The following is a 16,168-nucleotide window of genomic DNA, read 5'->3' on the forward strand; positions in this document are numbered from 1 at the left end:
TTTATCATCAAAGATGATAAATTAGGAAATCTAGGCTATCTTCCTTTGTAAACTACTTTCTGATACTTGTTAATGCTCCTGCCATTTCTTTTATGTTTCCTCCTAGTTTTATCACCCTTACTAGTCAATTTTGTTAATGTTTCATTTGTTTTGTTTTTAATTATTTTAAAAATTGTTTTAGAAAATCTAATTTTTATTATATTAAGTAGAAAACCATTTCATTTTTGCTCTAGCTGAATTGAAAAAAGTTTACTGCTTTAATTTATATATGACTAGTAGAATTAATTACCTGTAGCTTAAATATACTTAAATGATGTTTAAGTATTCAATTTCAAAACTTCAAAGTTAATATTTATTTTACCTTACAGATTTGGCATTGAAAAGTAATCATGTCTGGCTTGCATACATATGTAGATATATTGATTTTTTTTTTTTTTTTTGTGACTAGTTTTATATATCTAAGATATTGATCGATCTCTCTCTCTCTCTCTCCTTTTAGAAATGTATATTGATTTCTAGCAAATTGAACGTTTTTGCTAGGAGACAGCAACTGGTTGTCCCTGGTGACTGAAACAACAGTTTTCTATCAAAGTGGTCATAAAAGAGTTTAAATGCAAGATATTAAGGTAAGTTTAGTTGTGTTTCGTGAAATATAAATTATACTATTTTTATGTAAAGACCCTTCACTGTTTAGCAAATCTATATGGACATATAGATATTTATATATGGTTGTGATTATGTTTAAGCATGATGAAGGGCATAATTATGCTTAAGTTTAATTAAGGTGAAAATTAATGTGGAAGCCATTTGCTTTTTAATGTAATAAATGTACATTTATTTGCATTCTTGTTGATAATGGTATCTTCAAACTGATCAAGGTTATAATAGGGTATAAGGGATTTGAAACATGAAGTTATGTATTATAGAAAAAAAGAAATAAGAGAATATAACATAGAAAAGAAATATATTTAAGAAGCTTTTAAAAAATTATCAAAAATGAACACGTGAATTAGATTCAAATACACTAATATTCTGAAGGGGTCATACAGGATGCCAGTATTTCAATAATGAAATACTGTGAGATGGCTTATTGAAAAGAATTATAAAACCAGAGGAAAACTCTCATAAAAAACTATTAGCATAGAATTTTTGCCTAAGTATCATAGGCATCGTCAGTACAAGATCACAGAATGGCAATTAATTGCCATTCTGTGATCATTAAAATTATTAAGAAAGACCTCCAGGGAGTTAGGGACTCATCGAGGGAGGCCACATACTACACACACCAGTTATCAAATTTCTTGAATTCATTCACACTGCTTGCACACACAACATCTATTGGCAGTCCATTCCAATCATACACCAACTTATGAGAGAAAAATGTAGCTCTCACTCCCTTCTTAGCAGCATTCATTATCAGCTTCAAAGGATGCTCTCATGTCCGTTCCCTACCCTCCATAAAATGAAAAATTGCATCAACTGAAATCCTGTATGACCCTTTCAGAAGTTTGTAAGTCTTAATCATATCACCATCCTTCTCCTGTTTGCTAGTGTCTGCAGTCTACAAATTCTCAATCTGTCTTCATAATCCTGATATCATTTTAAAACATGTTACGATGCATGGAAACTCACAAGACGGTATCTGACAAAAGCAATGTATAACTGCATACCAAGGGTTAAGCGAGTAAATAGGGTAGGAGTGAAATGGATGAACAGCAAAATCAAGTAGGCTGTGTCAGAAAAGAAAATTTTATGGAGGTGGTACAAGACAGATGGTGGTGATTGGATCCATGAAGAGTATAAAGTGCAGGCTAGAAAGGTGATGAGCATGGTAAAGAAAGAAAGAAAAGGTGCAGTATGAGAGGAGATTCTGGTCAAGCCAAAGTTAACCGAAGGGAATTTTTCCACTATATGGCAAGCAAGAGAAAAAATAATTATGGAAGGTTGACACTAGTGGATAGTTATGGCAGCAAAATAACAGTTGCAAAGGATATAGTGGAATTATTGAATGAGCACTTCATCAGTGTATATGATACTGGTATAAATTATGTTGTGCAATATATAGAAGGGAGGCAAATATTAGGAGAATTGGAAGTGAAAGAATCAGTGTTGGTTGAGTTAGATGTTAATAAGCCTGTTGGAATGGATGACATATCACTACGTATTCTTAAAGAATGTACGCCACAGTTAGCTATGCCCTTGACCTGGTTATTTAATGAACGTCTTGCATTGTGTAGGGTTTCTAAGGAGTGGAAAGAAGGCAGAGTAGTATCACTCCAAAAGCATGGTTCTAGGAAAGAAGTTTCCAAAAATAGACCAGTCTGTATAACTGCGGTTATGGTCAAGTTGTTGGAGAGATTGGTTAGGAATAAAATACAGGGTTGAGTTGATGGACATAGTATTCTTTATTATGGTCAGCATGGATTTGTAAAGGGTAGGTCCTGTTTTATCAATTTACTTGCATTTTATGATAGGGTAACGAGTGTGTGTTAGATAAGGGAGTATCATATACAGTGATATTCTTAGGCTTTGCAAAAAGATTTGATAGATTACCACATGATAAGTTGGCGTACAAGCTGCAGAGGATGGGAACAGACAGTATATTGGTTAGATTGGCTCTCTGAACAATATTAGCAAGTTGTGTGTATAATATAATGGAGCTGTGTCTCAAAAAAAGAGGGTAACCAGTGGCTTTCTCCAGGGTTCTGTTCTTGTGCCCCTGCTGTTTAACTTGTTTGTAAATGATCATGTGGACTGACTGGGATCTTCAGTTGTTTGCTGATGATGCAAAGTTGGGAAGAATTATAAGTAGCGCTGCTGATGTTAATTCCCTTTGGGGAATTAACCCTGCATTTTGGGAAGATTTGAATAGACTTTTGACTTGGACAAAGGATTGGGGGTTGTAGTTTTGATATCAATAAGTGCAAGGTGTTGCATTTCGGAGTGCAGAAATACAAGGCTGTACTATATCGACGGTACCCATACTGCAGCAAGTGGGTGAACTTAGAGATTTGGGAGTGATGGTTGTTCCTCTAGACTGAAGTTTAGAGGGCATATTACTAGTGTTGCAAAGGCTGCACATCATAGTGCTGCTATGATAAGAAGTACTCTAACATGTAGAGATAAGGAAGTGGTTGTGCCATTGTATAAAGCACTGGTCAGATCACACTTGGATGTTGTACTCAAATCTGGTCACCTGATTTTTTAGTGTGATGTGGACTGAGAGGGTTCACAGACAAGTGACTAAGGCAATATCAAGACCTTGGACTACTTCTTATGGAGAAAGCTTGAAACAAATGTGGATTGCAGAGTTTAGTGGATAGGAGGAAAAGAGGTGATATGATAGAGACATTAAATTAGTGAGAGGATTTTATCAGATTAATCCAGATGAGATTATAAAAAGAATAGAAGGCAGGAAGATAAAAAAATGGAGGCTATTTCTGGAAGTTATGTAAAAGTATGGTGAAGAGGAGGGGGGGGAGAGTAGATTTTTTACATGGAGAGTTGTCACTGAATGGAATGCATTATCACAATGTGTTGTTAATGCAAGGAGTGTTAAGGATTTTAAGGTTATTATTATTATTATTACCCCAAGACCTCATGGAATCAAAGACTCATCTGGGGGGTCCTTTTATCACACACACATCTCATCATACCTAGCCTTAAACACACTCAAACTCCTTGCAGACACCACACTCTCAGGCAAGGCATTCCAATCATTCACAACTCTGCACGAAAAAAACCTGCCTCTCACTCCCTTACAGCCTCTTTATACAGTTTCCAGGGATGACCTCTGGTTCTCCCCTGATCTCCCACTATTCTCTGTAGAACTTCTCCACCATTGATCTTATAACAACCCCTTACCAACTTGTAGGTCTCTATCATATCTCCCCTGTTCCTCCTCTTCACCAGACTCTGCAAATTACATCTTCTCAATCTTTCCTCATACTCATCATTCCAGAGGTCAGAAACAACCTTAGTCAGTTGCCTTTGGACCCTTTCCAACATCTCTTCATCCTTCTGAAAACCCAGTGACCAAATCTGGGCACAATAGTCCATGTGGCCTAATCAAAGCCTTATACAACAGAACAAGAATCTCCCTACTGTTGGATCCTACTTCTTGTCAATCCTTACTTTGGATCCGACATGATTACTATTACGATGTTCTTAACTAATTGATACGTTGTAAGTTGATTTCTAATTCAAATATAAAGAAAATTTATATTTAAAGACTGCGCCACTTTATATCTGAATTAGTTCAAGAATTGAAGATAAACCAACTCTCAACTACCCTTCCTTTATATGTTGTTATTATATATACTGGCCGAGTATATTTAACCTTTTTATCACTCCCGCTTTGGTTTGAATATTTTATGAATGGTGCAGTAAAAGAGATTCAGCCAAAATACAACTTTAGATTAACAAAAACAAACATTTAATTTTATAATCACAAATTACACTTAAGTTCAAATCACTAAGTAAGATATTATAAACATTATAGCTCTCACAAAATTCAATTAACTGCTTGGTAAAACTCAAAGTCACAAAGTTCCTCAGTAACCAATTGCATAAATATCTCACAGTTTCTTAAGTTTCAAATACAATAAAAATGCAGCAACACCTCTTCACAAACAAACACTTTTAATTTTACACTTCAGTTAATTCGCACCAATAATTACTGTTAATATAAGGAAATTCTAGGATGAAACTCACACACTTCTCTGTTTAGAAATCTTAATGGTTGAAATAATCTTACCGCTAATCTTTTTTCTTCATCTACTTATACGTAAACACTTTTTATAACTGTAAACGCTTTAAACAGTATACGGCACTCATTAATTAAATCTTCTAAGCAATAACTGAATTAATCGTCGGTCACTATACACATAAACAAACGTTCTTGCATGAAATACTACTGATCACTTATGAATTAAGACAATACACAATAATTCCTTAACTTGAGGTTTTATATGCCCAGCTGTTCATTTGTCCTGCATTCATTTAATTCTTTAGGCAATATATTTCTAAGCACAGCTAACAGTAAACTTCAATTTTACAGCCTCTACTACTCTAGTAACATCATGGTTTATTTCAAGATTTTGTGTGCGCTTGACAGGTCGGCCCTGAAATTAAATCTCAACTGAAGTATTGCTAGTCTATTTAGTAGTTACTCAGCTGTCTTCCGTAGCTATAATTGTTATTCTACAACTTATTAGCTAACTGCCTCTCGACTAGTAGACTTTATTAGCTGCTTGAGTGACTTGCCGACTCGCTATTATCGCACTATGATTCCCGATGCCGAATGCTCCGATTCCAACCTAATGCCAATCCTCTCCTTTCTCTCTCTCTTAATAATCTAATCTCCCCTCAATTTTCAGCGTTCTTTCCTTTTTATATCCGTTGTTCCTGCCTAAATTGTTCTCGTGATCTAAAACTCTTTTCAATAAACCTTCTCCTCACGTGGTGTTCCAAAACGTGGAAGCTATCTAACATACGTTTCCATGACAACAAAACAAAACATAATAAAATTGAGCTATTACATAACGTTAAATTTCTACAAATAGGAATAAATTGAAAATATTTACATTTCAATTAATGCGCAGTTAACATATCAAATACAAATTGTTATAATATTAACATAGTAATAATTAAAGTAGCTTAATAATATTTAATACAGTTTTTTCATTATTAATACATATATCTTTGATTAAATAATTAGATATTAGACAAAATTAAAGTAGTTATATGAATATTAAATTGTAAAATAAGTTGTTTACATTAAATAATATTTACAAGTCTAGCCTTTGTGATGGAAGATCATGTTGGATTCTGAAGCAAATAATAATTACTCCAATCTATATATATTCAGAATCCAACACTACTTCTACACGTCAATGTCCTCTGCATCATTCCCAGAAGCCTTTTTGTTGTCTTCACAATTTTGGCGATGTGTCCCCTAAATTTTAGATCCTTATCCACTATCACCCTCAGATCTCTTATTTCCTCTACCTCCAACAATATATTCTTACCAAGCATAAATTCTGCATCCCATCTTTGTTTTCCAAATTTTAAAACCTTACATTTTGCAACATTGAATTCACATCCCCATTTGCTTGCCCAATCACTCAATCTATTCAAGTCTTCCTGCAAACAACTGAATATCTCCATCCAAATCTTCACCTATATCATTAATATACAAGTTAAACAGTAATGGACCTAAAACAGGCCCCTGAGGCACTGCACTAGTGACTTTCCTTTTCCTGGATATCGCTCCCCCATACACAACTTGTTGATACCTATCAGATAGCCAGTCTCCAATCCAATGCACCAATGTAATATCCAACCTCATCTGCTCTAGTTTGACTGTCAACCTATCATGAGGTACTCTATATCAAAAGCCTTTGCAAAATCCAAGTATATTACTGTGTATCCTCCTCTTTCCAAGAAAGCAGTCACTTTATTGTAATAAGTAAGTAGATTACTAAAACATGACCTTCCTTTAGCAAATCCATGCTGTCCATCAAAGATAATACCATTGTTATCAACCTAACTCTGGATCCTAGTTCTCACAAGCTTCTCCAACAACTTAACCACAACACCTGACACACAGATAGGCCTATAGTTTGATGCTTGAGTTTGATCACCATGAAGTGGCACAATCTTGCCCTCCTTCCACTCCTTAGGAACTTGACCGAGTGCAAGACTCATATTAAAAAAATATGTCAAGGCAGGTGTCAACTCCCTGGCACATTCTTTCAGAATATGTGGTGATATATTATCAAGTCCCATATTAACATCTAGTTTACTCAACTCCCCATACACCTCTTGCTCACCTACAGTCAGTCTCTCCTCCCCCATCAGATTCGGTATGATAAAAGTGTTGTCAGTTGAATGAACCTCCCATGATGAGTCTGCCAACTCCATGGAGGATTAATAATAATAATCTTCTTCTCTTCAAAGATTAGGCATTTGCCTGTTCTAGCTTCACTGGTCTTTCCATCTTGCAGCTGGTCTTTCTCTCTTTTTCCCTTTGGTCTATATCTATCCACCTCTTTTGGTAGCTGATATCTTTCCATCCTAAAAAGATGTTCTTTTTCATTTCTCTCTATATTCTTTGATCATTTCATTTATGTTGTAAATATCTAGTTCTTTTCTGATATCTTTATTTCTTATATGGTCCAATTTTGTGCATCCTTTAATTGCTCTTAAAATCTCATCTCTGCCTGTTGTGTTTTACTTTCATCATTCTTCTTAACAGTCCATGCTACCTAACCATATAATAGAGTGGGAGTGGCCATTACTTTATAAAATTTTAGCTATGTTTCTCATCTTGTTTTTTATTCAGTGTCCTTTTAATTGTTCCACAGATTATCTGAAATTTCTTTAGTTTTCTTTATATTTTAGATATGTTATTATGTAGCCTAAATAATTAAACTGTGTAATCTTTTCTATTATTTTATTTTCTCTAACTATTTTTGATCTAAAATGATCTTTCCCTTTAAATGCCATGACTTTTGTCTTCTTTTGTGAAATTTTATTATTGGCTTATTTTAATTCATAAACTGATTTCTGAAGGTCATTTTCATTGTCTCGTAATATAATGTGATCATATAGCATCATTGTATTGATAACAGTTCTTCTGGTTAACTGGATATCTTGTTTTATTGTTGTTTTCCATATTTTAATAATATGATCAATATATATAAGAATAGAGTTGGAGATAGCCTCTCTGACACCCTGATTTATTTCATTCTCTTCTGTTAATTTATTACCTAACTGTCTTTTTGTATCTTTATATAAACTTTTTATAGCTTGTACCAAGTGTACAAGCTATACAAAGTTTTGTTTTGTTTTGTTTTTCATTGTATCGCATACTTTTTCTCTGTGTATTTTATAAAAAGCTTTTTCTTAATCTATAAAGGCCACATGAGTCTCTAAATTAAATTTTCGTGTTTTTTCAGTAATCTGTTTTAACACATAAATATTGTCTATACATGATCCTCCATGTCTGGAACTGTTCTTCTTCTGAGAATAGATTGTTTGAAACATTTCTAAGTCTTTTGTTCAGGATATTACTGTAAATTTTGTAACCTGTATTGAATAAACTTATTCCTCTGTAATTTCCATAATCATCTCTGTCTCCTTTCTTAAATATAGATATAACCTTAGCTTTTAATCAATTTGATGAAACCTCACATTTCCTCCAGCAGTTATTTATTAATTTTAAGAATCTGTGATGTAAATATTCTCTGCCATATTTCCAAAGCTCTATATTTATGTCATCTAATCCAGTTGATTTTCTATTTTTTGATACTTTTATTGCTTTTTTTAGTTCTTCTAATCTAATTGGTTCTATATCAGTACTGATTTTTTTGTTATTATTTTCTGTTATTAAATTTGGATCATACCATAAATTCTTATATTGTTTTATCCATTGTATTATGTTGATTTCTGTTATATCTCTTTGTTTGTTGTTTAATTTCCTTAATATTTTGTAGGCTATGTCTTGTCTTCCATTTTTGTCTTCTTCTATTTTATTAATAAATCTGTCCCAAGAATCTTCATGAACTTTCTGTACTGCGGTTTTAGTTATATTTTTAATGTTTTTCTTTTTAATATTTTATTTTTCTTTCCAAGTACTTCAGAGGCTGCTTTATAGATTATCTTTATTAAAGTTTATTTATTATTAATAATTTTTAACATTTATATCATCATCAAATTCCTGACATTTACCCTCAAGGGGTGTACAGGATATGATAGTACTGCATGAAAAATTTACATCATTACTAACTTCCTATCTACAATTTTCCTCCAAATCAATCTATTACTTGTCAAGGCTCCAACATTGTCAGATCTTATATTTCTATCTTCTAAGACACTTTTTACCATATCAATCCACCTATATCTTGGTCTTTCTCTGGGTCTTTTTCCTGCCAACCTGGTAGAGAACACTTGTTTTGCTAATCTTTCCTTTCCCATTCTGTTTAAGTGACCATACCACCTGAGATTAGCTCTGCTAACACATTCCCAGATGTTAACAATGTCAGGTTCTTTCCTAATATCCTCGTTTTTAATATGATATTGCCATTGATACCATCTGTTCACGCCCCTTATTTTTCTCAGGACTCTCATATCTGTGATCTCTAGTCTTTGGTCAAGTGTTTTGCTTCTAACCCAGCTCTCAGATCCATAAGTTAAAACTGGTTTGAACACTGTTTGTATACAGCTGATTTAGTGTTTTGACTAATTTCTCTCTTATTCCATACAAATTTATTCAGTTGATTTCCTACCATACTGGCTTTGTTGATCCTGTTGTCTGTTTACATATTCAATTTACCATCTTCAGTAAAAATCGTGCCTAAGTAGCTGAACTGTTTTACTGGTTCTATAGGTTCTCCATTCACAATGCAGTCAATGTTTTCAATGCTTCTGGCTATTTTCATTGTCTTTGACTTGTTATTGCAGACCTTCATGCCTTATCTATTACAACAGTTATTCAATTTAGTCAGAGAATCTTGCAGACTTGTACTGGATTTATTTAGAAGTATAACATCATCCACATAAAGCAAAAGAGCTGACATTAACATCTCCAATTTTGATATCAGGTTTTTGTCAGACATACAAAATATTTTTGTATGTCTGATAATCATTTCCTACTCTGCTGTTTAGATCCCCCAACAAGGACTAACTTTTCATTTTTCAAAGTCTTACCAAAGTCTTCCCATGACTTGTGTTTAGCTAGTTTTACACAGTGTTTAGCTTTCTTACATTTGTCTCTGTATTCTCTAAGAGCACAAGCTGACTTATTTGCCAGGAACTTTTGATATGCATTCTTCTCTTCCTTCACTGTCTCTTCAACTTCCTGTGTCCACCATGGAGTTCTGATTTTTCTATCCTTGCACACAACCTCACCACATGCCTGGCTGAATCAATCAGTGTTTTCTTCAGAGCTTGCCACTGAAACTCCAAGGTTTGATTCCTGTTCTCAAACTCTTTCATTTTTTCTTGAATAATGTTTGTATATTTTAGTCTACAGTTTACATCTGAGAACTGCTCAGATGTAAACTGAGCAGTTCTCAGTTTTATTCGACAACTTTTATTCGCTTTAAAACTTTCTTACATGTTCTTCTTTTCAATATGAAATTCAATTTTATCCTGCTGAAGACTAAATGGTGATCACTTCCAATTTAAAATCCTCTGTGCACTCTAGTTTCCTGCACCAGGGAGAAAACATCACTATCAACAATAACATAGTCAATGAGACTTTTCTTATTCCTTGCCTCTTCTCTCATGTGAATTAGTGCACTTGTTGGAACATTGGTGTTAGTAATAACCAGTCCATGTCCTGAGCAGAAATCCAAGAAGTATTTGCCATTATTATTAGTTTTGCTTTTTTCTCCAAATTTTCCCAAAATATTTTTGTATGTCTGACAATCGTTTCCTACTGTGCTATTTAGATCCTCAACAAGGACCAACTTTTCATTTTTCATTGTGTCAGTTGCTTTCTCTAAAGCCTCAAAAAATTCCTCCACTTCTACCTTAGCAGAACCCTCTGTGGGACCCTAGGCAAAAATAAGTCTGATTGTCCAGTTCCCCCATTCTGATATTTGCCCACATCACTCTACTTGAAATTGCCTGCCATTCAAGAAGATTAATTTCGTATTTAGTGTTGAATACTGTGGCTACTCCTTCTTTTCCTTGATTTTCATTGCCTGAATATAACATTTTGTATTTATTGTTCAGATCTCACGAGTTTTTGTCTTTTTTTGCTTCAGTCACCCATGTTATGTTGATCTGGTACTTATCCAATTCCTCAGCTAGCTCAATTTCTTTGCCATTCAGGCTCCTTATGTTGATAATACCAATCTTGAGCTCTGGTGATATTGAGTTGGGGTGTGTTTTAGGGTTTGTTCCAGTAGCTGACTTTTTGCTGTTTGCCCAGGTTCCCTGGCAAAAACAATGGGGGCCTTGTTTTACCAGCTGACACCCCAGCTGGTATGAAATTCTGTCATGTTGTGCCATCATTTAATATTGTGGTTTAAGCCACAGTTTGGTTGGCTATATCACAAATTGCCAGCCCATCCTCATTTGTTCAGTATCCAGGTAGATACCTCACAGGGTGCACCCCGAGAAGGTGAGGATTGGACATTAGGTCAGTAGCTCTAATTGGTTCTCCACATTCCTGTAAAGGCTATCTGGAGGTCTCCTCTCTGTTATATAACTTTGACCCATAAGCACTACTAACATTGTTAGGGGGTGCTTGACATTTATATATATATATATATATATATATATATATAATATTTATATATATATAATGTTAATAAAAATATAATATATAATATAATATTTATATATATATATAATGTTAATAAAATATAATATATAATATAATATTTATGTATATAAAATAATGTATTTATATATTTTTTATAAGTATATTTATTATATATAAAATAAAATTTATTATTAATAATAATAATATAGATGCATGTACATGTTAAAAGCTGAATGATGATTGTCATACTAAAAGGATCACTTTAAATGCTGACATTGATGAACCATATCTAATAGCATAAACAATACTTACTTGCTATTAATAAACTTCCAGTAGCAAAGAATTAAATATAGTCGAACGTTGTTGTAATGAGTACAAAAATTATGAGATCATGACTGTAATGAGCAAAAAACCATAACGATTTAAATTTATGCATATTCCCATAAAATTGTTCACTTTTATAATGAGCATACTACACGAATATACTATATAAATTTTGGTAACTATGCAAGCATTCTTAATTGTTCAGATAGTTCTTGGAATACCATATTCTTGGAATAGACAAAAATGAAAGGAATGGAATGAAAATGAAAGTTATAGTTTATAACATAATCTTGTCCTTGGAGACCATCTTCCCCTCACTATCTACGTCTCCAGTGTGTAGCCTCTGGCCTTCTCCCCTCACTTTATTTAAACACTGCAAACATTGTCATGACTTTAAAATCAAGTTAAAAACGAACCCTTCCTTCGGAAACCCGTACTAAAAGAAAGTATTTCTTGAGTTTGTAAATAAATCAAAATTATTCACTAGCAAAAAATGTTGAAGTGTGTAAAAAAGTTTTCTTTGTCCTCTTCAATAGTATCGACATTGTGGAAGAATACAGTTGTTTACATATCCATATCAGCACCAGAAAATAACATAACCGAAACAAAAAAAATTTAGAAAGTACAAACTTACAAATGTCAGTGAAGCATTGCTTCAATAGTTCACTTCACAAAAAAGTGCTGGATTCTCAGTAGATGGTCTAATCTTGAAGGCTTAAGTGTGAAAATTTGCTAAACAATTTGAATGCGACAATTTTGTATGCATCATTGGTTTGCTGGATCCATTTCAAAACAGATGTAATATCATTATGTTGGTTTATAAAAAGACTAATTGAAATCATGATTATTAATTAGTATTGTTTTTAATTAAAGAGAAATAAACTGTGTTAAGTGTATGGTTTTAAAATTATGGACAAATAAATTGTGTTTAATATTAAGTGTATTGTAGTTTATACAAACATATTTATGCAAATAATATCTAGGTATGTAATTATATTATTTTCTCTCTCCAGTACTTTTTTTTTTTTTTTTTGAATCTGTTTTTTATTGAGTTATTGAGAAGTAAAAAAAAATGGGCGATAGATTTAACTCATCACTGATATAGTGAGTAATGGTTATAATGAGGATATTTTGTTGGCCCATGGTGCTTGTTATAACCAAGTTTGACTGTTTATAAAAAAAGGAATGTTTTTTATTGGCGATATCTTGCAGACAGTCCTTATTCATACATCTTTATGCAGTTTCCAGGGATGACCTGAATTCTCCTTCCACCGGCCGTGGGCTGCAAAATGTCGTTGTTTGTCTGATTCTAGATCTTTTAAATTGTTTCCTCATTTCCTTTGAAGTGAGCCATGTCTGAGCAGAGTAGCCAGAATTTGTAACTTCCTTTTCCAAGTTAGAGTTCTTTCAACATTGCAGTTATCCAGTAATGATTTACCACCTACCACTATGGGCCCTAATTTTAACTCTGGCTACCGTGACCATTTGTAGCAAATTACCAGTAATATAATACTCCTCTTGCAATGTCTTTAGTCAAAAATACATCATCTTATATTTAGCAACATTGAACTATTATTCATTTTCATTTGCTCATAGAACTAGTTTGCCTAAATCAGGTTGTAAAAATTCTGCATTGGAAGCTTTCCTTATTACCCTTCTTAGCTTTGTGTCATCAGAAAATAATTGTATGTTACTATACAGACCAATTTCAGTATCATTAATATACAACTGTGCCCCAAGCACAGAACCTTGTGGTATTCCTATTAGAAACTTAGCACTTCATATGTTATCCTCAGATACCTGTTAGTCAACCATTCACCTATCCATGTCACAAAACTGTTTTGCAGATTCATCTCTTTGCATTTGTATAATAACCTTCACTGTGAATCCTTTAAAATGCTTTGGAAAAATCTGAAAGTATTGTGGTTTATATTCCACTTATCCAACTTTTCCAACTCTTAAAATGGGAGCAAATATTGCTAAAACAAGACCTATTTTTTAACAATGCTGTCCTGTCCTTTATAGACAATGTGCTAACTATCCACCTCTAGATATGGATTCTAATTAGCCTTTCCAATAACGATGACCATTCTAGAGATACTGATTAGTTTGTAACTGATTACTAACTTAGCTCCACTCTTGATAAAGAAATTATCTTTATAGAAGCAATGGCATATGGTAAACCTCATGAAGATGATAAAGCAATTTAAAGTCAAAGGGTGGAAGTATATTACTAATACACTTTGCGGGGAATATGTAGAATAATGTTAAAGTTACATGGTTCTACATCAATTTCTTCATGGTGATTACTCATACATAAAGAAAATGTTGAAATTTGTAAAAGATTTACAGCTTGTATTGAGATGCAGATGATCTGCATGCAATTAATGTAATATGTTTGTGTTTTCAAATCTATGGAAGTTCTCACTGGCTAGTAACAGCTTAAAAATATTTGGGTTTGTTGGCTGTTTGATTAGGGCAAAAACATTTGTAGACCATAGTGCCATTTATAAAATGTGTGCACTTTAAACATGTCTGTATTGGAGTAAAAAAAAAAACTTTATCCTATAGCATGAAAACCTTGCCTAGCTCACCTGAGATTGGAGATAACCTATCAGTATGCAAAAAATTCTAATAGACAGTTTCTGGTTATATTTTTGAGACTTAAACTTTTCATATATATAATTGCTGCATATATGAATCAAATTTTAATCATGACCTTGCATAAAGTAAAATGCAAAGTAAAATTGTACAGGATTGTAATGATGCATTGTAAGACTTTGCATCATTACAATCCTGCCATGCCAAAAGACACAGATACTTTTTAAAAGCTAATCTAATTGTGTAATATTATATTTTTATTTTTGCATCTTAAATATGCAAATATGAAAAAATCATAAAAATATGCTTGGCTGGTTCCAGTAATCTGTAACAAGTGCTTCATATTATTTATTGCTGTAAACTTGACATGTTTTTAATTATATACTTTCATTTTTAATTTATAATTTAATTTAATTTTATTTTATTTTATTTTTTTTTTTTTTAGGTTTTAAAATGTCTATAGAAGGTGCCACTTGTATACAGGTGATAGAAGGGCATTCTAGTGATGTCACATGTTGTGACTTTTCTGGTTCACTCTTAGCTACTTCTTCAAATGATAAGACAGTTCGCTTGTGGAATATTAATGAAGATGGAGAATATGCTGAATTACCATTCTCACCACTCAATGAACATACATATGGTGTTAATTGTGTCAGATTTTCACCATTTGGTACTGTGGTAGCTTCCTGTTCAACTGATGGAACTGTCATGTTCTGGAGTGTGCAGGTAATTTTTCTCATATTTATTTTGTTGTTGACAATTTCTAATTGAGAGTTTATAGACAATATCTATCCTACATAGTATCACTTTTACCATTCACCAACTATTTCTGTGGATTATAAACACCTCAAGGGCTGTGAGTGGTAGCAAGTATATTACCTTTTTTCTCATCTCCCTCAGTTCTAAAGACTTGGGGAAATACTTTTTTTATATTAACCTTCCATTCCTAGGGATTACTTCAACCTATAGTATTTAATAGGAATAACAATTTATCAGCACTCCCCAGCAACAAAGTTTCTCCCAAGGACTATAGCTTCCAGCTGGTCATAAATAATATTAATAGGTTGTTGTTTTAAGGTTCAAAGATAGATAACTGATGCACACAATCAACCCTTGCTTTTGCCTTGATATTCAATCCTCATCTTCTTGAGGATTGTATCCACCTGAATGCTACACAAATGAGAATGGACTGGCAGTTAACTAAGTGCTTTTGCATTGATTTATTGGCTTAAACCACACACAAATATGATGGTACAACATGATGAAATGTCATACCAGTTGGAGTATTGTCCAGTCAAGAACCCAGTTGTTTTTGTCAGGGAACCAGGGCAAACATTAGAAAATCAGTTACTGGAATGACCTCAAACTCAACAGAAAGGCTCCACCTCTTTTCCACTGACTTTAACTCAGTGGAAAAGTGGTGGAGCTAACACAGGAATTACAGAAATGCCACATCAGCATAATTGGTGTTGTTGAGAAACAGAAGAAAAAATGTGGGTTACTTTTAAATAATAATTATATGTTGTTATATTCAGGCAGTGACTTGTAAGAAAGGAGTAGCTGCATATTCAGCATTAACATAAATTTCTTGAATTATGGGCTGTTTCAAATTGAGGGATGTGGAAAGATTTTAAAATGGGAAATAGGAAAAAAAAGGATATTTGTTTTTCAAAATGGAAAACAAAAATAAGATGAATATTTTTTTGTCTATGGTCATACAGAAGATTCTGGTAGGGAAGAAATGTAATTTTTTAAAGCCATTAGTGAGGACAGCTAACACCAAGGAAGAGCTAGTTGTTTAGACACCTGACCAACAGAATAAGAAATAAATCCCAAACATATTTATAGGATCAGGAAAGTTAATAATAATGGTAAGCTGGATTTCTATCCAGCACAGGCTCCCACTGAGAGAGAAGTAGAATGGCAATGCTATGTGTATAGCATTGCTATTCTACTTCTCTCGGG

General features: G+C 33.2%; 1 protein-coding gene across 1 annotated transcript in view; it reads left to right on the forward strand.

Annotated features, from left to right (window-relative positions):
* Positions 1-535: 535 nt before the first annotated feature.
* Positions 536-16,168, forward strand: part of LOC150098894 (WD repeat, SAM and U-box domain-containing protein 1-like) — a 138,110-nt gene continuing 122,477 nt past the window's right edge. The window contains exons 1-2 of the mRNA XM_090405770.1: positions 536-626; positions 14,649-14,929. Coding sequence (XP_090261896.1) covers positions 14,657-14,929 — 273 coding nt within the window. The 5' untranslated portion in view covers positions 536-626; positions 14,649-14,656. The remainder of the gene's footprint in view (positions 627-14,648; positions 14,930-16,168) is intronic.

This window comes from Typopeltis vanoorti, chromosome 15 (assembly GCF_054136105.1).
Source record: "Typopeltis vanoorti isolate ZY-2024b chromosome 15, IOZ_Tvanoo_1.0, whole genome shotgun sequence".
Lineage (NCBI taxonomy): Eukaryota > Metazoa > Arthropoda > Arachnida > Uropygi > Thelyphonidae > Typopeltis > Typopeltis vanoorti.